The sequence below is a fragment of the Montipora capricornis genome, chromosome 2 (assembly GCF_036669925.1).
Source record: "Montipora capricornis isolate CH-2021 chromosome 2, ASM3666992v2, whole genome shotgun sequence".
Lineage (NCBI taxonomy): Eukaryota > Metazoa > Cnidaria > Anthozoa > Scleractinia > Acroporidae > Montipora > Montipora capricornis.
Genome location: NC_090884.1, coordinates 18,729,292 through 18,751,791, shown reverse-complemented (window position 1 = coordinate 18,751,791; position 22,500 = coordinate 18,729,292). Strand labels below are relative to the sequence as shown.

At 38.6% G+C, this 22,500-nt stretch overlaps 1 protein-coding gene and 1 long non-coding RNA gene across 3 annotated transcripts in view; both read left to right on the top strand.

Moving 5' to 3' along the window:
• The window catches only part of LOC138039003 (uncharacterized), a 5,483-nt gene extending 1,880 nt beyond the window's left edge, over window positions 1-3,603 (top strand). Inside the window, exon 2 of the long non-coding RNA XR_011130346.1 lies at window positions 276-3,603. This is a non-coding gene — a long non-coding RNA (uncharacterized lncRNA). The remainder of the gene's footprint in view (window positions 1-275) is intronic.
• The window catches only part of LOC138039001 (peptidyl-prolyl cis-trans isomerase B-like), a 41,493-nt gene that overhangs the window by 18,054 nt on the left and 939 nt on the right, over window positions 1-22,500 (top strand). For both annotated transcript variants that reach the window (XM_068885134.1, XM_068885133.1), the window contains 3 exons: window positions 7,765-7,825; window positions 17,251-17,283; window positions 22,378-22,500. The exon at window positions 22,378-22,500 is cut by the window's right edge and continues 62 nt beyond it. In XM_068885134.1, coding sequence (XP_068741235.1) covers window positions 7,765-7,825; window positions 17,251-17,283; window positions 22,378-22,500 — 217 coding nt within the window. The remainder of the gene's footprint in view (window positions 1-7,764; window positions 7,826-17,250; window positions 17,284-22,377) is intronic.

The following is a 22,500-nucleotide window of genomic DNA, read 5'->3' as shown; positions in this document are numbered from 1 at the left end:
TTTGATTGGTTTGCTGGATTGTCTCCGTCCTTTATGATTGGCCAAAGTAATTACTTTGGTTTTGGTTTTACGACACTCAATTGAAAATCGCTCTATGATAATTAATTGTGACGTTAAGTATGACAATAATTTATTAAATTACAACAGATATTGACTTAAACTCTTTCCCCTCAAAACTAAATGTGATGTTTATTATTATTACTATCACAATTATTTGATTATTATTATTATTATAATTATCATTATTATTTTCATTTTCACTATTGTTATTTCAGGTCTAACTGAGTTTCGAATACTCAAGCACCTTGAGGAAATTGCAGAACTTTCTTTACCACTATCCAAGTTCAGAAGCCTTTTCAGGATCTGAATACATCCAAGACTCTATTTTAAACAGAGTTACTTGTTGCCAGGTCAATGTCGATGTTAATTAGAATTAACTTAATTAATGTTGTCTCCAAATGTACATATATTGGAAATTTATTTTCAGATTTTATCCTTGATTAGCTGAGTGTAGCACAAAGATAATTGGTCGGAGTACACTTTAGGAATATATTATGTTTGTAAGTACAATAATGTTGGTTTGTTTGAGAAATTCTAAAAAGCCAAGAAAATATTACTAGACTGTACTTTAGGTGGTTCTCCCATAAGGATAGTACAACCGATTCTTTTGCTAGAACCAAGGCAATAATTAGGTGGCACACCCATGAGTGCAGTATAACCCAGTCTTTTGTTAGAGCCAAGATAATATTATTAGGCTGTACTTTAGGTGGGACACCCATGAGTGCAGTATAACCCAGTCTTTTGTTAGAGTCAAGATAATATTATTAGGCTGTACTTTAGGTGGCGCACCCATGAGTACAGCATAACCCAGTCTTTTGTTAGAGCCAAGATAATATTATTAGGCTGTACTTTCGGTGGCGCAACCATGAGTGCAGTATAACCCAGTCTTTTGTTAGAGCCAAGATAATATTATTAGGCTGTACTTTAGGTGGCGCACCCATGAGTACAGTATAACCCAGTCTTTTGTTAGAGTCAAGATAATATTATTACGCTGTACTTTAGGTGGCACACCCATGAGTACAGTATAACCCAGTGTTTTGTTAGAGTCAAGATAATATTATTAGGCTGTACTTTAGGTGGCACACCCATGAGTACAGTATAACCTAGTCTTTTGTTAGAGTCAAGATAATATTATTAGGCTGTACTTTAGGTGGCGCACCCATGAGTACAGTATAACCCAGTGTTTTGTTAGAGCCAAGATAATATAAATTTATTAGGCTGTACTTTAGGTGGCACACCCATGAGTACAGTATAACCCAGTCTTTTGTTAGAGCCAAGATAATATTATTAGGCTGTACTTTAGGTGGCACACCCATGAGTACAGTATAACCCAGTCTTTTGTTAGAGCCAAGATAATATTATTAGGCTGTACTTTAGGTGGTGCACCCATGAGTACAGCATAACCCAGTCTTTTGTTTGAGCCAAGATAATATTATTAGGCTGTACTTTTAAATTAGGTGGCAACCCATGAGTGCAGTATAACCCAGTGTTTTGTTAGAGCCAAGATAATATTATTAGGCTGTACTGTAGGTGGCGCACCCATGAGTACAGTATAACCCAGTGTTTTGTTAGAGCCGAGATAATATAAATTTATTAGGCTGTACTTTAGGTGGCACACCCATGAGTGCAGTATAACCCAGTCTTTTGTTAGAGCCAAGATAATATTACTAGGCTGTACTTTAGGTGGCACACCCATGAATACAGTATAACCCAGTGTTTTGTTAGAGTCAAGATAATATTATTAGGCTGTACTTTAGGTGGCGCACCCATGAGTACGGTATAACCCAGTCTTTTGTTAGAGTCAAGATAATATTATTAGGCTGTACTTTAGGTGGCCCACCCATGAGCACAGCATAACCCAGTCTTTTGTTAGAGTCAAGATAATATTATTAGGCTGTACTTTTTGTGGCGCACCCATGAGTACAGTATAACCCAGCCTTTTGTTAGAGTCAAGATAATATTATTAGGCTGTACTTTAGGTGGCACACCCATGAGTACAGTATAACCCAGTGTTTTGTTAGAGTAAAGATAATATTATTAGGCTGTACTTTAGGTGGCGCACCCATGAGTACGGTATAACCCAGTCTTTTGTTAGAGCCAAGATAATATTACTAGGCTGTACTTTAGGTGGCACACCCATGAGTACAGTATAACCCAGTCTTTTGTTAGAGTCAAGATAATATTATTAGGCTGTACTTTAGGTGGCGCACCCATGAGTACAGTATAACCCAGTCTTTTGTTAGAGTCAAGATAATATTATTAGGCTGTACTTTAGGTGGTGCACCCATGAGTACAGCATAACCCAGTCTTTTGTTAGAGTCAAGATAATATTATTAGGATGTACTTTAGGTGGCGCACCCATGAGTACAGTATAACCCAGTCTTTTGTTAGAGTCAAGATAATATTATTAGGCTGTACTTTAGGTGGTGCACCCATGAGTACAGCATAACCCAGTCTTTTGTTAGAGTCAAGATAATATTATTAGGCTGTACTTTTTGTGGCGCACCCATGAGTACAGTATAACCCAGTCTTTTGTTAGAGTCAAGATAATATTATTGAGTGCACATTGTGATCTTGTGATAAGTGCATCTCAGCTTGTGCTGAGCACTCTTAGAAAACTTAGTTTTGTCTGGCACTGGAATACTCCTTGAATACTGCAGGAGTTTTAGCTGTCAATTGCTGTAGATACATTGCCATAACATATTTGTATTTTACAACTCTTTAAGGTCACCTGTCGTATAATAATGGCCAGATTTAGTGTATTTTACTGTAACAGTGATATAGGTTTACATGTGTGCTAATATGTTAATGACAGCTCTGGTGAACTGTACCTAAAATGAAATAGATAAGTGGTCATCCAGTGTTTTGGGCTGTAAACATTAGAAAGAATTAAAAACAACAAAGAAACAAAAATTAGTTAAAACATAAACATAGACCTCCTATATCTTGTTGGAAAACCAGGAAATCTTTTGATTACATACAATATTCAATATTGTTTTACTTCATTCGTATTCATATAAAGTGAGGTTTTAGGTTGGCTTTGCAAACTGAAGAAAAAAAAATGAGAATTCCTTACTATTCAGGTTTTGAGAGTATTTTATAAATACTAAACATTAAGAGTGATTATTTTAATCCATAAAAGGAGGCGTAATAGTTAGTGCTTAAGATACCAAAGTAGACGAAATATTAAATTATTTAGGGAGTAATAAGCAAAAGTATTTGTCATGGATCACATGTAACTAAAGAGTACAATCACTAAAAGTATTTCGAACGTATAAAGATGACTTTTATGATTATGATGTAAGTATGGTGATATTTAATCGGATGAACTTTTATTCAGCTGAAAATGTTGAATTGAAAATGTCATTTTATTTTACTCGATATGTAGGGTACTTTTATACATATATTTTACTCAATACCTTGAGTACTATTAAAACTCGTTGTGTGAGTAAATTTCTGTTTTACTCAAAATGTAGAGTACGACTTACTCAATCTATGAGTAGATAATCATTTTACTCAAAATAAAGAGTCAGTATGGATGCATCTCTCTTGAGTACTTTTACCTCTAAATTTGAGTTAATGTTACTCAATGTATGAGTACTCTTACTCATACAACTGAGTGAGTTAACTCACCCTGAGTAAACTTACTCCATCCCGAGAGAATAAATTACTCAACATTTCTGCTACAGGTTACTCAATATAATGAGTTACTATGGATGCAACGATTTACTCACTATTTTGAGTTCAATTTACTCGGCTTTTTTTGCTGTGTTGTGAAAGTAATTTGTCCAGAATTCCAATAACAATTGTGTCTCTTATTTGCTCATCTCTTTGTGTTTCGAATTCACAGAGTTCTGCCATATCGAATAAAAGCCTCCACCGTTTCTCCTTCTTTTTGAACACGGCGATGAAAACATGCTCGCTCATGTATAATATTCTTCTTCGGTACATAATTATCCTCAAATTTCTCAATAACCTTAGCGTATTTCTTCTCATCGCCTTCCACAAATGTAAACGCTTTGAATACATGTTCTGCCTCTTTCCCCATTGTGTATACAAGGGCATTTATCTGAATGTAGTGTATTGATTACTAGTAATACTACTGCAACAAGGACATGATCATGATCACCTTATGTGAAACTACTGCATGCTATTCCATGATGTGAAAGTACTGTTACCATGTAGAAGTAGAATAATCTTTGTGTTACAATATAAGATAATCGTTCAACGAATAAAGGATATTACATAAAAAGCAATGGTGTGGGTCTCTTCACTTATGACTACACCACACATTGACGACGAGGATGAACTCGTAACTGCAGATCCGCCAAACCCTGCAGAAAATCCAGACCAGCCAGAACCGGCAGAAAATCCACAACCGCCAGACCCGGCAGAAAATCTAGTACAGCCAGAACCGGCAGAAATTCCACGAGTAATGAACGGTCGTTGCCTGCACCCACCGCATTCAACATCGATGCAGCAGATCTGTACAGTGAATGGAAACACTGGGTGAGCGCGTTTGAAATTTATGCCATTGCCTCCGATCTAAGAAAGAAGGAAGATGCGATTCAGAGAGCTACGATGCTGCACTGCCTTGGCCCCGCAGTACAACGCATCTTCAATACGCTCCCTGGAGAGCACAAGGCCCTCCAAGAGGTGAAAACTGCCCTCAGTGGATACTTTGCACCAAAGCAGAACGTTGTGGCAGAGCGCTACAAGTTCAGGTGGCGAGCGCAAAAGGCAGACGAGTCAATAGACATGTACCTGACGAACCTCAGCGTGCTGGCAAAATCGTTCGACTACAGCACTCTAGAGGAGGAGATGATCCAGGACCAAATCGTCGAGAAGTGTTCCTCACGTACCTTGAAGCAGAAACTCCTTCAACAAGACGATCTGGATCTCGCAAATACGATCAAAATCGCGCGAAGTGCAGAAACGGCCGTACAAGAAGCGCGATTGCTGTCACAAGGCACCAAGGAAAACCCGATCCATATCGACCACGCACGCTTTCCGCGGATTTCCAGCGAAACCGTTCAGCTGTTATAGATGTGGTGGAACCAAGGGACACACTCCTGACGAATGCGGTGCAATCAAGTCCACGTCCAATATCTGCAAAAAAGTTGCACATTTGCAAAAAGTTTGTCGCCCAAAGCCCAAGGCAGCACATCAACAAACTGGCACAAAAGGAGGCCTGCAAAGAAAGAAAAGAAAACTCCAACTAATTGGCTTAAAGACAGCTCAAGTGACGAGAGCGAACCAGTAATCTTTGAACAATGTTGACAGTTCCATTACGGTACAAATTAATGAACAAAGAACCAAAATGATAGTCGACACTGGTTGTAAGTACAACAACATAATATCCTCAGTTATATAAATCACAATTTAGGCATTGTGAACTGAATCGACACAAAAACTCTAATTTCAGTCGGAAATTCTCTAATTCCGAAAACTAAACTAAGATGTCCCTTTCGTGGCTTCCGTATGTTCCTTATCTTTTTAAACTAATTTGCTCCATAAATGAAGGAAAGATGCCGAACATTCAAAAAAACAGTACAGGAGAATAACGAAAAAAATTGAAACAAGAAAACATTGTAAAAAAACGACGCCCTGGCCCCGGCCCCGCGTTTTTGGCTACTACCAAAATTTTCAGCGTCATGCAGGATTTTAGTCAAATCCTACACGTACTGTTGTGTAGGTGTTTTTCGCTGTTCAAACCCTTGCTGGAACGTGATTTGTAAAGAAGGTCTAAAATAAGTTCCTTTTACCCATCTTGTTCAAACTCCCTGATGAGGTCTGCGTAATCAGACGAAACCGGTCGGAGAAATAAAAAAGATCTGTTGCTGTGTGCTGCTCACTAGTATTTATTAAATATATATATATTAGGTTCACTATGGAAAAAGAACCTCATCACAAATTACCCTTTTTAGATGTTAGATGATCTCATTTCTTTTCTAACTAGAGTTTACCGTAAGAAAACCTTTACTGGGTTATTAACTAATTATTTCAGTTTCAAGTTCGTACTCTTACAAAGTGGGTCTCATCAGGACTCTTATTGATAGGGCCTATAAGATTAACAACACCTGGTTGGGGCTACACGACGAGATAACTAAACTTTTCCCTGCCCATTTAATTGAAAGGGTTGTAAACCGTTTCATTACTGGGACCCTAAGTAATCATTGTCCCCAGGGTTCCCTTCCCACTTCGTTACATAGGCCATTTTTCTGTCGTAACTCGGAAAAAGATCCGTCACTTTATCAAGCGCTACTGCAATGATTTGGACATCAAGCTAGTTTTTTCCTCCTTTAAGATAGGCAACTTGCTTGGTGTGAAAGACCCTATCCCTGGCGGGCTTCGTTCACGTGTGGTTTATAAGTTTGTATGTGCGGGCTGTAATGCCTGTTATGTCGGCGAAACAACCCGGCATTTTTCCACACGCGTGCGTAAGCACTTAGTCAGTGATAGGGCCTCTCACATTTGCAAACACCTACGGAATTGTGAACAATGTTAGTCAGTGATAGGGCCTCTCACATTTTCAAACACCTACGGAATTGCGAACAATGTCGTGCCCTGTCTTCAGGGGAATGTTTCCATATTTTAGATCACGCCTCTACTACTTTTCAACTCAAGATAAAAGAAGCTTTTCATATTCAAAGAGAACAACCTTCTCTTAATCAACTATCCTTTTAATTCTAACATTGTCACGTTTTATGTACATTCCGTTGTTACTGGCAAAATTAGCACTTTTTCCGACTTATAAATTCAACTTAACGCTTTGTACATTAATCAACTGAAGATGACAGAAGTTTCTGTCGAAACATGTCTTGTAATTTCAAAAGTTTTGTCGTTTTCTTTAAATTTCTGACTTGCCTGGTGATATCAAGATCCATATATATATGGGCTTGAAGATCTTCAGTAAGGTCGTCTATTCTTGCCCAAGCCTCTTCCGAAACCTTCTCCATTCCACTAACCTTTCTATTCAAATATTCAAATTTTCCTTTCATTTTGTGTCGAAAACAGTTCAAATTAGTGTGTAGTTCTTCCAGCTTGGTTCTTCTCTTATCTTCGGAATCGCTTCAGAGAATGCTGGCCGCCATTTTAGTTTTCTTCGAATCATTGGTAGGTGGACTACTGGAGAAAGATCTTTCTAGGCGCTTCTTGTTTCTTTTCTGTATATGACCAAAGGATATTGAAGATGTTGTTTGCAGATTTAGTATTTGTTAGAAACATTTATGTTGGGAGGCTAAGAATTCAGGCTGCATTCAGGAGCTCTTACAAACGTGACCGTTCTCATAACCATATGACGTGATCTCCTCACATTGTATAAAGATGAAATTACCTGTGATGCACATTGTATGAAGTTGTAAGCAGGACCCCTTCTGAAAGCCAACTGTTCAAAAGGATCCACCTGTCAACAATTACAAAGCTTGTTTGTGATGAAATTGTTTGCTCGATTTTTAGGTAATTTCAAGTTTGTTAATGGTCCCACATTTTAAAATTTGGATGTTAGTTGACTAGCATCCAGTTTTTGGTCGGATGATATTGACTACCGAGTCAAATTTTGGCCTGTGATATTGAATGACGGCAGACTTAATTTTTTTTAGTGGTTAGTATCTAAAAAAAGGGAAAAAAGTCCCAAACTGCAGGTTATTAAATATAATGGGTTTTGTTTGATTTATACATAAGTTCTTTTTTTCATGTTTGCAGAAAGGTTTTGGTTACAGAGGAAGCAAATTTCATCGCGTAATAAAGGATTTCATGATTCAAGGTTAGTAAGCAAAGAAAGCAAGAATCTCTTTGCGAAAGTGTTCAATTTTGCAAGTGAAGCTATTGCTCTTACCTAAGACAATGACTCCTGTAATTCCACCGGTTGTAAGGGAAGGTATACATGTAGATTACTGAACTGACGTCTGGTTTCGCTTTAAACCAGCATAAATTAATTCAAATAAGATCACTGTAAAAGTTGCCCTTAAAAGCGATGAAAAACGTTATGGTAACCCATCGATGCGAGAAATTTTGGTTTTAGCTATGATGTCATCATGCGTCCGTCCGTACGTTCGCCGACCCCTCCAAGTAACACAGCGGTCAATCGTCTGCGGATGCCCAAATGGATATTTTTTTGCCAGCCGCGCGCCAATATCCCGCGCAAAATTTTAAAGGAAAAAATTGAAAACAACCGGTGTAACGCAAAATCTACGAAACAAAATTGAAACGTTCATAGAAATCTGTAAAAGGAAAAAAGAAAAGGTAAAAGGAAAACTTACGACTTTCCAGACACAAAGTTTATTAAATTACCGGTATTCTGTTGATTTAGTATATTTTTATTTGTTATTATCAATCATGCGATGTGTGACACCGGAAGCGGACGGCAAGCGGTGTGTAAACGAAGGAAAAACTCGTAAAGAAAATTGCAGTCATTCGGCTTGGCTCAGACGAGCTGACAAAACATTGGCAAGGGCTGGAGGGATTCCGTCGGGATCGTGGATTTGTCTGCAGCACAGTAATGAAATCCATCGAAACAATAAACCATGGTCGTGTTCTTCATACCTATCCCTGAAAGGTTTTACCAGGTCTTCGAAAAGGTTGGAAAAAAAAATTACCAGATAACAGACCTGGGACAAACTGGTGTTTAAGGCCGACAAAAGCTTTATGGATCACGTTAAATACATTCCATGGAAAAGAAAGGACTCCAACAAACAGAAGGTAGAATACTTTTTAACTCTGACATTTCACGAATTATGTCTGTTAGCCCGTTGTACAAGTTAAAACATAAACAAATATATAAATAACGAGGAAAATGTCACTTATTGGATGCGGGGGGCCTAGGAAAAGAGGAACAGTGTCATGAAAATACTTAACAACAAAGAGGTAAGTCTAGTAGTGTATATATTTATTTCTAACTTTTGATATCCAGTCGGTATTATTTACTTATATTACATTCAAATGTTTAATCAAAAGTAAATCATAAGAACGATTAAATCGCCTTAATTTCTCAAGGCTCTTGCAAACTCTTTTCTTTACATATTTCATTTTTTCGGAATCAATGTAGCCAGTAATTATTATGTTAGTGGCCAGATTAAATCAAACCAAGGCATATTAGATATCCAGAAAGGAAAAGAGAAGGAAAACAGGTATTTTGCCCTCTTGTTTATTTACTACTTCTAGCAAAAGCCAGAGTGTAAAACTGGAACTGTTTTTTAATGATAATTTAGTATCATTATTTTAGAGCCTTCAATTACAGAATTGATTGAAAGATTTCAGATGGCAGTTGGTAGTCATAATTAAAAAAGTGGTTTGCCCTTGTAGGAAGTGAGTGCCATGAGGAAGTTTACAGAGCTACAAGTGAAGTACCTGGATTGTTTAAAGCTGTCTTTAAAACAATACCTCGGGAAGACTCCAGACTGTCGCAAGACAGAGGATACCTCCAAGAACAAAGAACAGTTGCCCTCCTTCATATAATAGCATATTTCAGTTGTGAATCAACATGAATTAATTTGAACCAATAAAAGGGTACATCTCAAAAATCTGAAATAAATTTTCATGTTTGCATAGATCACAGATTACATGTCCTTTGCAAAAAAGACTTGGGTCTCTACATGCATCAGCACTGTGGAGATACTTTGCGCTGGATTTTGCAATGGTATGTACTGGTGAAGATCGAAAAGGGCAGGTCGCTTTTGACAACTATAGATGATTATCTGGTATGCGAAGGAAGGGAGACTTTAATGTAAAGGTGGTATCGTAAAATATCACCTGTAAGAAATTTTCACCAAAGGTCTTAAAAACCATCACAAGTCATTTCTTAGTCCTCTTGCAGCGCATTGCCAACAACTGAGGGCAAACGATATACAGACGCAAATCAAACAGTTCAGGTGTAGTGTGAATAATAATATATTATTTATTTCCTTTATTGAGCCCTTCATTTTAATCATGCCGGTAGTGAGTCTAAAGTAAGAGACATTTCAATAATAATAATAACAATAATAATAATAATAATGATGATAATGATAATGATAATGATAATGATAATGATAATGATAATGATAATGATAATAATAACAACAGCAAAATAATAATAATAATCTTGAAAATAACAGTAAAAATTCCTTTGTTTTCCGTATGCAATCTGCTGGCTTGTGTTACTCCGTAAGAATTAAATCTTGATCGCTTTTGAGAATGAGGAGGTTACACAAATTTAATAATTGTGGAGCATAATACAGAAATTAGCATGTTCACTGTGATATGCTACATTGCATCCTATTTTATCCCTGAAAGCAGTTCCACATGACTATCTGGTTTGTTGCTCGAGATGGAAAACTGTTTGTCCTGACAGTCACTTCCATTTCCCTCATGGTGTCATAGTTGCTAGGTCTGACATATAAGGAAGAGAGGCTAGGCATTTCTGGCAAAAATTAAACGAGAACTGTCATTACAACACAATATATGTTCTCTTACATTTGTAACATTTCTGTGACTAAAGACCAGTTATTTTGCATGTGCAGTGTAGTTAGTGTACACAACGAATTTCAAAAGAGATAACCTCTTACAAAAGGAAGAATGGTGTAGTTCAAGTGTTGAACAAATAAGAGAACATCTGGAAATAACAGGTACTTCAAAACAAAAAACAATACAACTACACAGAGGCATTACTTAAACAAAATAAAACACGATAGATCGAAAGAACTTTTCATTTCTTAAAATAAAAAAAGAGGAGAGCATTCAGTATTTCTGTTGCACTTAACTCAAGAATTGTACGTAAGCTTTAAGGATGATATGAATGATGTAATATTTACACAGCTTCTCAATCAAATCACGAGAAGAACACGGCATTTTACCTTTCTTTACGTGTAACTTACAATGTTTGCCAATGCTGTGTCTTCTCATGCATGAGTGCCTTATAGACCATGCTAAATCGAATACATCGTACGATCAGCTGTTATTGCATTAGTTTGAAGTACTGTTTGACATCACTTCTACACGTGGCTACTGTATGCCGGTCTCAATAAAAAAATATGTACAGACTTACTCGCTTGTGTGGTCGTTTTTAACTTGAGTGTCACAACTTAAACCCACGAGGTCGCACCGCCATCTTGACCGCCTTTTCGCCACTCCAACGCTCGCACATGCGCAGACGTTTGACTGCTGTGTCCCAGGTATGCCAGTGCGGCCAGCATCACCTGACCATATCGCGGGCTCAAGTCTAGAGTGTGGCATAAAAGTAGCCGCTTCAGTGAAGGGCTTTATGTGGTTCGTTTGTGCAAACATTATTGCTTTTTATGGACTGTTCGAAATGATTTTTCATGGAAAACCTTTGCTAAAGGATGGGGAAAATATCAGGGAAACAGTTTGAAGCAATTTTAAAACAGCAGCTGGAAAATAACATGAGGAATTGAGGTTTAGTGAAGATACCCGTTTGCGTTTGCGTACGAGCCATTATTTTGAGCACCTTATTTTAAATGCCAGGAACTACTTCTTTTTCGCGTTGAACACCGCGCTTGATCATCAAATTAACCTCCCAGTAATGAAAACTTTTTAGGGAGTTTCCTTGCATGGGTACTGACGTCCCGTTCGTTACTCCCTTTTGGCCTTCCCTACCGTGTTAAATTTATTTATTTTTTCCCCTCATAATTATGTACGTGTAACTTTTCGTTTATTACTATTGTAACTGAGTAGAATGCCAATAAAGCAGTTTAAAAAAAAAAAAAAAAAAAAAAAACTTCATAACTTGATTTTAAAAATTCGGAAAGTTTGGTTTAAAAAAAGGGGCTACACTGCCATCATACCGGACCAAAATGGCGGAAGACAAAAGAACCATGGTTATTCTGATTAGGCCTTGTTGATCAGGTATTGTTATGTTCGCTTTGTTCTTTTGTTTTATGGATGTTAATTATTCCGGATCTGGTATATGAAAGACAAGTCAAAACAGGTTTTGAACGATCTATAGAGTGTTTTCTGATTCAGTCACATGATCAGCAACCTTGTTTTTCCACCGAAACAAAAGAAAACGTTAACATGATAATAGAGCTCAATTCCCGGAGGATTAGTTGGGGACACCAACATGGCGGCCGTTTCTTTGTTTAGGAACACCAACATGGCCGCAGTGTCGTCACGTGAAAACACACTATTCACATTTTTTTTTGCGCAGCAAAGTCTGAAGCGTAATTAATTATGCAAAACACAATCGCCTTTCTTTCTCGTCATGGAAAAATGACAGGTACATGTATTGACACATATAATTTAAAAAATTATAAAAAATCCACGGATTCTTCTTTTTTAGCCAAATTTGGTGGAAATGTTGCTTAACTTAATTTAAAAGAACTTCTTTTTCAACTTTTTGAACCCGAAAAATATTTTTGCGCGTGTTTGTACAATGACATTGCTCTTTCCATTGACAGTCGGAAATCTGTTGTTTTGATTCTATTGGAACTTTCGTCTGCATTTGACAGTGTCGATAATTTTTCCTGCTCTCTAGGCTATCAACCTGCTTTGGCATCTGTGACCATGCATTGAACTGGCTTCGTTCATATTTATACTACCGTACACAGAATCAACTGAGGGCTATGAAATTATTAGACGTGACCGTAGCAGAGGAGGCGGAGTGTTGCCATGTATACCCGAAACTTGTCAGTTCACGATCTTGAATTTTTATGCATTGAGATAAGAAAAACAGGGGCTAAGCCTTTTGTTATCTCAAATTCAGTGGTACAGACCTCCTAACTCCCCTATTGATCTGTTTAAGAAGTTTGAAATCTTTTTAGGATAGATTAAGGAGGAAAACATTGAGTCAAATATTATAGGGCACCTAAATTGCGATTTGTCAGCTCTCAATTCAAACAATGATACTAAACATCTTAACGAGCTCTGTGAGTCGTACCAATACACTAAATTAATCAATGAACCCACACGCATGACATTAAATTCTAAATCATTAATAGACTTATTCCTTACTAATGAGCCAGATAAATTTGCTCTATCTTGGGTTTCCCATATAGGAGTCAGTGACCATAGCCTAATTTACGTTGCTCGTAAACAAGGAAGCCCTAAATCACTTCTGCGAGTCATCAGTGCTAGACAATGCAAACGTTTTGTGCTCGAAAATTTGTAGTGCGACATGGAACTAGCACCTTGGGCCATGATTGAGCAACTTCACGACCCTATCGAAGCTTGGGAACTTTGGAAACATCTATTCCTGACAATAGCAAATTTTCGTTCTCCGTTTAAAAAGAAAAGAGTACAAATTTCATCGCCAGCCCCCTGGCTCAACTCTGAAACCAAACGACTAATGAGGGAAAGAGATCGAATAAAACGTATCGCAATTACTACCACTAGACCAAACCAAATGGATAGAGTATAAAAAAATCAAGAACCATGTCAATCACTCTATCGTGGCTTGCAAGAAGGACTACTTTTCGCTCGTACTTTGAGAGTAATAGTGGTAAAGTTAAAGCCACCTGAAATGGGATAAACTCGTTATTATCAAGAAAGAAAAACAAAACCCAAGTTACGAAATAGACCTTATTCATAAATGGCGGTCAGATTTATAATTCTTTTGTCCACGTGCAAATTAGCTTACCAAGCCTCATTTTAGAGCAAGAAATCTTTTCAATTCACTGTATGGTATCGAGGCTTGGTAGGCTAATTTGCACTTCGACAAAAGAATTATAAATTGACCGCCATTTATGAATAAGGTCTATGGCTTATTGATGACAAAGACATCAGTGATCCCCACGAGGTCTGTAATGCATTTAATAGTTATTTTACAGGAATTGGTCCAACCCTGGCTTCAAAGATTAATCCCCCTCGAGTCAGTTTTCAAGATTTTAGTAAACCTTCTCATACGAACTTTGAGGCGGAACTAATAACGGTAGATGAGATAACTAAACTTGTAGTTAATTTATCTACAGACAAAGCTGATGGCCTTGATAGTATATCAGCCCGTCTTCTCAAGGTTTCTTATCCTTTTACAGCGGCTTCCCTGACACACGTTTTTAACTCTGTCATTTCTACTGGTATTGTTCCCAGTGACTGGAAAAACGCTAGGGTCACTCCAGTCTTCAAAGCTGACTCGAAGGTAAACCCAGCTAATTATAGGCCCCATATCAGTACTTTCATTAATTGCTAAACTCTTTGAAAAAGCGATCAATCAGGAGTACACTGAAATACTTTGACGAAAGTAATTTACTTTCTAAATTCCAATCCAGGTTTAGACTGTTACACTCCACCTTAACAGCTCTTATTGATATGATTGATAATTGGTATTTCAACATTGACAGTGGTTTAACAAATGCGGTCTTGTTTATTGATCTAAAACAAGCATTTGATATCATCGACCATGAAATTTGTCTTTCAAAATTAGAGCTGTATGGTTTCAGGGGCACTACTCTAAACCTTCCAATACCAATACTATCCATAGATACAATCTACGTTACTCAGAGCTGAATCTGTTCATCCCAAGACCGAAATCAGAAGCTCTCAAAAAGAGTTTCCGTTACAGGGGTGCCATTACTTGGAACAGTCTGCCTAGCGAGGCAAAGTAGCCAGTAATTTGAATAATTTTCTTGCATTGGTTAATTAATTAATTAATTATACGTCATAATGTTAAATCCGGCAATGGATTAGGTTTTGCTGTAGGACTTTTTAAATAAATTAAAGTTGTAAATAAATTACATTTTAGCATTTAGGTAAATTAGATTAGTAATCGTAGTTCTAAAACACGGCTCCGTGGGAGAGCACTTCTTAGTGAAATGGACTCTGTGATGACTCCGCTTTAAATCCAAGGACTTTCCTCTGATGTGAATGACTTTGCTGTATTCATTGTATACATCCCCATTGGCTGACATGGCAAGATCGTATGGTCTGTCTTATCATTTTTATGCGGATGACACGCAGTTATATTTGTCCTTTGATACGTCATCTGCTGAGGATTTGTCTACTATTGAAGACTGCGTGAGGGATATTGACTTGTCGATGCTAGCATAGGCAGCCCAAGTTCGCGTCACTAGAGAGCGTGTAATAATTATGAGTGCAAGCGGTGTTGCGTTACAGGTAGCCGTTGAGAATTTAAACGCGTTATAAGACTTTGTAAGGGAAATAAAATACCGTCGATTATGAAGCCTAAAAAACGCTCAATTTAACGTATTCTGGTGTATTGTTGTGCCTATTGGAGCTTATTTTACCGTTTCGGGAATTCCGTGTTTTCAATGTTCTAAGACGGAAGTCAAGGCTGCACACTAAGATTTCAACCGTAGTCAGCTCAGAGGCGGTTTGCGTGATCATGTGAAAGGTCCCGGAGCTTGGGTCCGAGGTCAAATTAACTCCACACGATGAGGTACAGTCATTTCAAGCCGCTGTGGGGATGGGTTAAGTGTTGTACATGAAATGACTGTACCTCATCGTGTGGAGTTAATTTGACTTCGGACCCAAGCTCCGGGACCTTTCACATGATCACCAGCCGTAAACTTCATCAGCTATCGTGGAATCGGAAGCAGAAAATGCTCCTTTCCAGCCAAGTGCGTGGGGACTTTTGACGACGAAATATTCACCGAGGTTCGCAAATGATGTTTCTTTAGCTTTGCGCGGAAAAATCGCGGCTGGGATGGATTTTCGAGGCGCAAACCGCCTCTGAGCTGACTACGGTTGAAATCTTAGTGTGCAGCCTTGACTTCCGTCTTAGAACATTGAAAACACGGAATTCCCGAAACGGTAAAATAAGCTCCAATAGGCACAAGAATACACCAGAGGTGAGTCATTTTCATTCCTTTTATTGAATGAACGTTAAATTGAGCGTTTTTTAGGCTTCATAATCGACGGTATTTTATTTCCCATACAAAGTCTCAACGGCTGCCTGTAACGCAACGCCGCTTGCACTCTGCACTCTCTAGTGACGCGAACTTGGGCTGCCTATGATGCTAGCAAACAAACTGAAACTGAACAAGTGACAAGCCCTATTGCCCATGTCCTGCTTTGAACAACGTTGCCATTGCTTATGAAACTGTTGACTGTTCAGCTACTAATAAGAATGTTGGGGTTATTTTCAACAATTCTCTGTCAATGCTTCCGCATGTTACAGCTGTTGGCAAATCTTCTTTCTTTCATCTTCTTTCAAGTTTCTTTCTTATGATACATGGTCAGCCAAAATGTATTTTACAACTTCTGCAGAGTGTCCTTAATAGTGCTGCAATGCTCAGTCATCTTAGCAGTAGATATGAACATGTCACTGCTTTGCTTTTCCAGCTTCATTGGCTCCCTATTGAACAGAGGATCACTTTAAAATTGCTATCATTACATTCAAAGCTCTTCGTGGTGCTGCACCTGACTATATCACTGTTCATAAAGCAATATACACCTAGTAGAACCTTACGATCTTCCAACAAGTTGTTGCTTTTTATACCGAGATTTAATCTTAATACCTATGGTGGCCGGTCCTTAACGGTGGCCGCTCCTTGTGTTTGGAATACCCTTCTGTTGGAACTTAGATCTTGTGGTTTCCTTTCTTCTTGTAAATCCAAGTCTTAAAGTTTCTTATGATGTAGTTTAGTTTTATAGCCTTAAGTTTTTCACTGTTATTTTATCCCTGTTTTCATTGTATTTTTTTTTTGTAAAGCGCTTTTGGACTATTGGGAATTAGCGTTCTATAAATATTTTATTATTCTTAGTATACCTCGTATTTTTGCACGGTTGTGCGGAACGAGCTGAAAGAAGGAGCCTAGTTCTTTGAGCTGCAGTTAAACCCAGGAACACTTGGAAGCTAATGAGAGTATTTTTGGGAAAAAGCATACTATTGTAGGGCGGTTTTATCAGTCCTGAAAGAAAAGTAACCTTGCCCTTGAAAGACGAGGCGACACTTCAGAGAAATATACCAATGTTCTCACAGTTTACATGCACCTTATTCCAAAATACCTACCATTTTAGTATTCTTTTGTTTCCTTGCAAGTAGGCCTTGTTGCCTCGTTTAAAGTGGTACTATGATCAAAAAATCATTTCCTTTTTGTCTTCAGATTTTGAAAGCGTGTTCGCTTAACACCTAACTGGCAAAATTTTGTCCAGCTCCCGGCACGCTTGAAAACAAGAAGTCTTGTGGAAAAATTCTGGCCTTGTATATTTCTGGTTTCCTGTAAATCAGGAAAAGTTCGGAATAAATATATTTATACTTAATATATATATTGGAAGGACTTACCTTGTTTTCTTGAACAGGAGGAGACTTCACAAGAGGGGATGGAACCGGAGGTAATTATTAACATAATTATTTGCATTGCATTTTTTTGGGGGGGAAATCAGCAACCCATGCATGACTTGAAACGTTTATGGTCCACTTTCGACGTATCAATATTTAGACATGGCTGCATTTTCTTATGCTTATGCTTAATTGTCCGCTGTGACACCGGTTCAATGAATGCGTGTGCGTAAAGGGTCTTCCGACTATCCGTGGAAAGTCAAACTTTTGGAAATATGGCTTCTTCCCCCAAAGAAGAGGAAGAGAAAGATTCCACTGGATCAAACTAAGCTGTTTTGATTCCTTAAAGTCGACAAATAAATAGGAATGAGTAAATTACCCTTATTTTTCATTTTCGGTTGACTGGACCGACTGTCATATGCATGGCGTCCACACACGCTTTTTAACGCTTGTCAAATAAAGGGTTTTCTATCCCTAAAGTGTTATAGATAGAGACGCCTATTGCTCAAAGAGTGAATGGAAACGTTTACAAAGCATCTTCAACAGAATAAGCAGCATTTTCAAGACCAAATGGGGAGGAAACGCTCAAAAAAGGGTTCCAGTTCGTCAATTAATGAAGAAGGAGCAGCTGATATTGGTAGCACGGATAACAAGCACTATCATGAACTGGAGGACTCTCAGTTAATGAATGTCTAAAGTCACTCGTCACGGAGGGTCTTGCTGACATACGTGAAGACAAATTACGACAGGAATTTAAATCAAAGATCTCGAACAAAGTCTGAATTTCACTCAAAACGATGTTGATACTTTGAAGGCACAATTCAAGGCTGAATCACAAAAACGAATCTCCGAATAGAGTTAAGGAACAGAGCCTGAAAGAAGAAGAGCGGAACACTAATATCGAACAGTATGCCAGCCATTAAGGAAAGTTATATAACATCATTGAAACGGACCTTGGCATAGATACCTCCGGAATTAGATTCCACGCAGTTCATCGTGTTGGCAAAAGAGATAGTAATAGGTGCAGACCTATCATAGTAAGATTTGTATGCCGAGAGGATCGAGACCAGGTTTGTTCGAAAAGAGGTAATATTAAAAAATCAAGAGTACACATTGATGTGTATATCACTGAAGATTACTCAATAGCTATGCAAAAGGAACAGGGAATTTCAATCAAAGCTATAGTGAAAGGTCGTTATTTGTACTTATTTGTATTTGACTCGGAAATGTGTAAATATGGAATATGATAATTTGCTCCCTAAATGTTAGAGGTCTGTCAAACAATGCCAAACGAAAAGAGATTTTTCTATGATTGAAGAAAAGTTTTCTGTTTTTTCTCTTGCAAAAAAAGACTGAACCTTACTGGCGCTCTGAATGAGGATATTCTGCCATTTTCACCACCTTTTCTAGCTCTAGAGCAGGCATCGCTATACTGTTTAACAATTTTCAAGTTCTAAAGCATTTTATTGATCCCGAGCGAAGTAGACGTAGTATTAGACGATAGAGTGATGACGTTAGTTATTGTTTATGCACCTAAAGAGGATTAGTTTAGTTTAGTTTAGTCCTCTTCACTCCGTCCGGAGGATAGGGCCTCCACTGCGGTTTTCCATCGGACCCGGTTTTGCACAGTCCGTTTCACTTGATTCCATGACATCCTCACGCTCATGCTGTATGGTTCTTCTCCATGACTTCTTTGGTCTGCCTTTCCTCCTAGCCCCCTGAGGGTTCCACTCAAGGGACAGGCCGGTGATGTTGGTGACAGGTTTCCTCATAGTGTTGCCAATCCATCTCCATTTTCGTCTCCGTATGGTACCTTCAATCCTCTCCTGCTTGGTGCGCTGCCACAACTCCTCATTGGAGATCTTCCTCGGCCACCACACCCCTAAGATGTACCAGAGCCTACGATTGGTGAAAGTCTGGAGTTGGGCAATGATCTTCTTTGTTAGTCTCCAGGACTCAGACCCATAAAGCCGAGAACCGACTTCACGTTTGAATCAAAGATCCTTATCTTTTGTCCACAGAGAGATGAACTTCGATCTCCACATTGGTCTTAAAATGGAGAAAGCAGCTTGTGCCTTCCTGCATCTGGCCTCAACGTCTTTCTCTGTGCCGCCAGTGGTGGTGAAAGGCTGCCAAGGTATTTGAAGGCTGTTACCCGCTCAAGGCTCTCTCCTACACAGCTGATGGTACTCGTGTTTGCCGGGGACCGAATCCTCATGTCTTTGATTAAGGCTGCATTTACGTTGAGCCCGACTCTGTCAGCTTGTTCTTGCAGTGCCTCAAACTTCTGTCGCATGTGGGCGATCTTCTGGCTCAGCAAAACTATGTCGTCCGCAAAGTCCAAGTCCTCTAACTTCCGCAGCCGGGTAAGTTCGATCCCTGTCTCATTATCACCAAGGGCTTGACAAGTTACCCAGTCCAGCGCCACGAGGAAGGGAAGGGGGCTGAGCAGGCACCCCTGTCGGACCCCAGTACTCATGGTGAGGGGTTCTGTCATATCACCATAGTAGTGCTATATGGGCCTTCATGGCAGTTTTGACGGTTGGAATTGGAGCATCTCAAATTACTCTGGGAACGAGATTGATGCAAGTGTGAACTTCGTTATGCTTGTGCTTTTGTTTATGTTTATGCTTTGTCACAGTGTTAACCAGGCTTTAGCACATTGAAAGGTCCTAAGTGCGATTTTGTTGAGCACTAAATCCTTGGCCAAAAGGGAAATGTTTGACGACCAAACATCATCAAACATTGTTTGGTGATCAAACCTTTTACCGATTGGCCACCTTGTTTGATGATGTTTGATGATGTTTGATTGTGTTTGAACTCCATCAAACATTCGATCAAACAACATGTTATCAAAAGTAGTACTAGACATATTGACGCATTGATTGTTACTGTTTGCAGCAAATAGTTGAACCTTTAGTGAAATATGAAATCATAAAATGAAATATTATTTACCAATATATTTAATGAAGAAAAACGGCATTTTCTCTAATTTAAATGATCTAGTTTTCTACTTGGACATTCTTTCCAGCAATATGCAGATTTTTACATAGTTACAAGATAAAATGTTGAAAGTTAAAGTTTTGCTCTAGTAGAGCATTGGCCATTGTAGGCTACACTCAACTTTTACTGTTTGAACATAATTAGGTCTTGAATGGGATCAGTTTTAAAATAATACTTATAGTGAAATGTAATATTTGGGAGTATATAAACACCATTGACATTGCCCTTGTAGAGGACAATCTACAGAGTAAAATCAAAATAAAAGAATTCCATGTGGCTGATATCTGTTCTGATTTTACTTCAAATAATTACTAAATGTTTTACTTCAGCTGGAACTGAGAACTAAGTGTACAGCAGGTAATATAAATCTATACATAGAGCCCTGTGCTTTGTTTCATGATCATACAAAGCATTCTTCTAGGTTCTCCAAAAATTGTAGTCCTCTTCCTGGATATATTGCTCCTCCCCAAAGAATTAAAGGCAACTTCCTAAGTGTTTTGCTCATGAGTTTTGGAGCAAGAAGAGAGAGACTAAGTTATGATTTGAACATTGCAACCTGTAATCCTTGCTGAGAAATTACCTTAAAACTGTTCCTTGTGTAAGCCAAACAATACAAAACCCTTAGTATCATAAACATTGCAACTACATTAATGGCAAAAAGGCTGTGCTTACACTTTTCAAATGTGTTCAAATCATGTTCCACTGCCATTCAACGGCCCCTTCATTAACGAAGTAATCTGTACAAGTATCCCTGAGCAGTTTTGCATCATTTGTTGCATTGTGTCCAGTGATTGGGACAGACAAAGGTACAAATACCTCTGGTGTACCCTCTCTCCTCCAAAGCCCATGTGTCATCTCTCCAATACTTGAGTCGGTTGAGTCCAGCGGGGCAGAAGACGCTCTTTCTGAGGTAATTATGTAGTACTAATGCAGCCATAACCAAGGATTCAGTGGTACTTGGAAGCAATTACAAGACTGTTCTAAATACTTGCCATCTGTTTACAATTACTCCAAAAAGGTTCTCAGGTATGCTTCTGGCCCGATTGTGTCTATAGTTGTAAATTCTCTTTTCTATAGTAAGCCCGTTTTGAGCTTAGGGCTTCATCAAGTTTTTCTTTAGAGCAAAAGCGCCATCACCAACAAAAACATAAGGTTGTTTAATCACCCCGTAAGGCAGGCACTTTGCTGGAGGGAGAGAAACACTACCATCTTCTATTCCTTGGGATAAGGTACACTTGTTTCATACCCCGCCATCTGAAACTCTCCCACGTCGGCGTAAATGCATTCATAATCCGGGCCAGAAACTGCCATCAAAACAATGGAATTGGTGTTCTTGTAATTATAATAATATCACCCAGCATTAGCAGGTGACTGCATGACTATGTGCTTATCATCGATGGCCCCAATACAGTTGGGGAAGTTCCATCGTTTCTCAAACTGAGATGCAATGTGAACCCATTCTTCGTCTGTGGTAGGAAACTTGAGATACTTTGGGCCAATATTTTTCTCTATGGCTTCACACACTTCGGTCACAATGTATGAGATTGCTTCCCTTGAAATTCGGAACTGGAAACTCAAAGATCTGTAAGTCTCGCCAGTGGCAAGAAATCTTATTGCCAGTGTCAGTCGCTCAGCAGCAGTTATAACCTTGTAACCACCAGTTACTTGACGCGGGGTTATATCGGGTTCAATAAGCCTCAGTATCTCGACGAAATCGTCATGAGTCATACGCATCATTTCGCGATAGCCTTGCGTATCCTCGATCATCAGCGATGTTGTTAAAGTAACCTTTTTCTTCCTTTCTTCTTATCCAGCTCCTAGTCGTACCTCGTCCTTTTCCTCTTTTTTCATCTTCCTCCAATAACTCAATCAGAATTACGGCTATGTTGAAATTGTTGTGGTACTCTGGGTAATTTCGTGGCCCACAACTCCTTGCGTTCGGATGTTTGACAATGTTTGATAAAACATGTTTGAACCGTTTAGCCAGGGCTTCAAACATCAACATGTTTGATCACCAAACAATGTTTGATGATGTTTGGTCGTCAAACATTTCCCGTTTGGCCAGGGCTTAAGATCGTTTTACTGAGTTTACCCGAGTCTCCTAAGGGAAATACACAATTTTTGAATTTCTCTCTTCCATCCAGGCAAAAGCATCTACGGGGAGAAATTTGATGATGAAAATTTTAAGCTGAAGCATTATGGCCCGGGATGGCTAAGCATGGCAAATGCAGGAAAAGACACCAATGGTTCGCAGTTCTTTATAACAA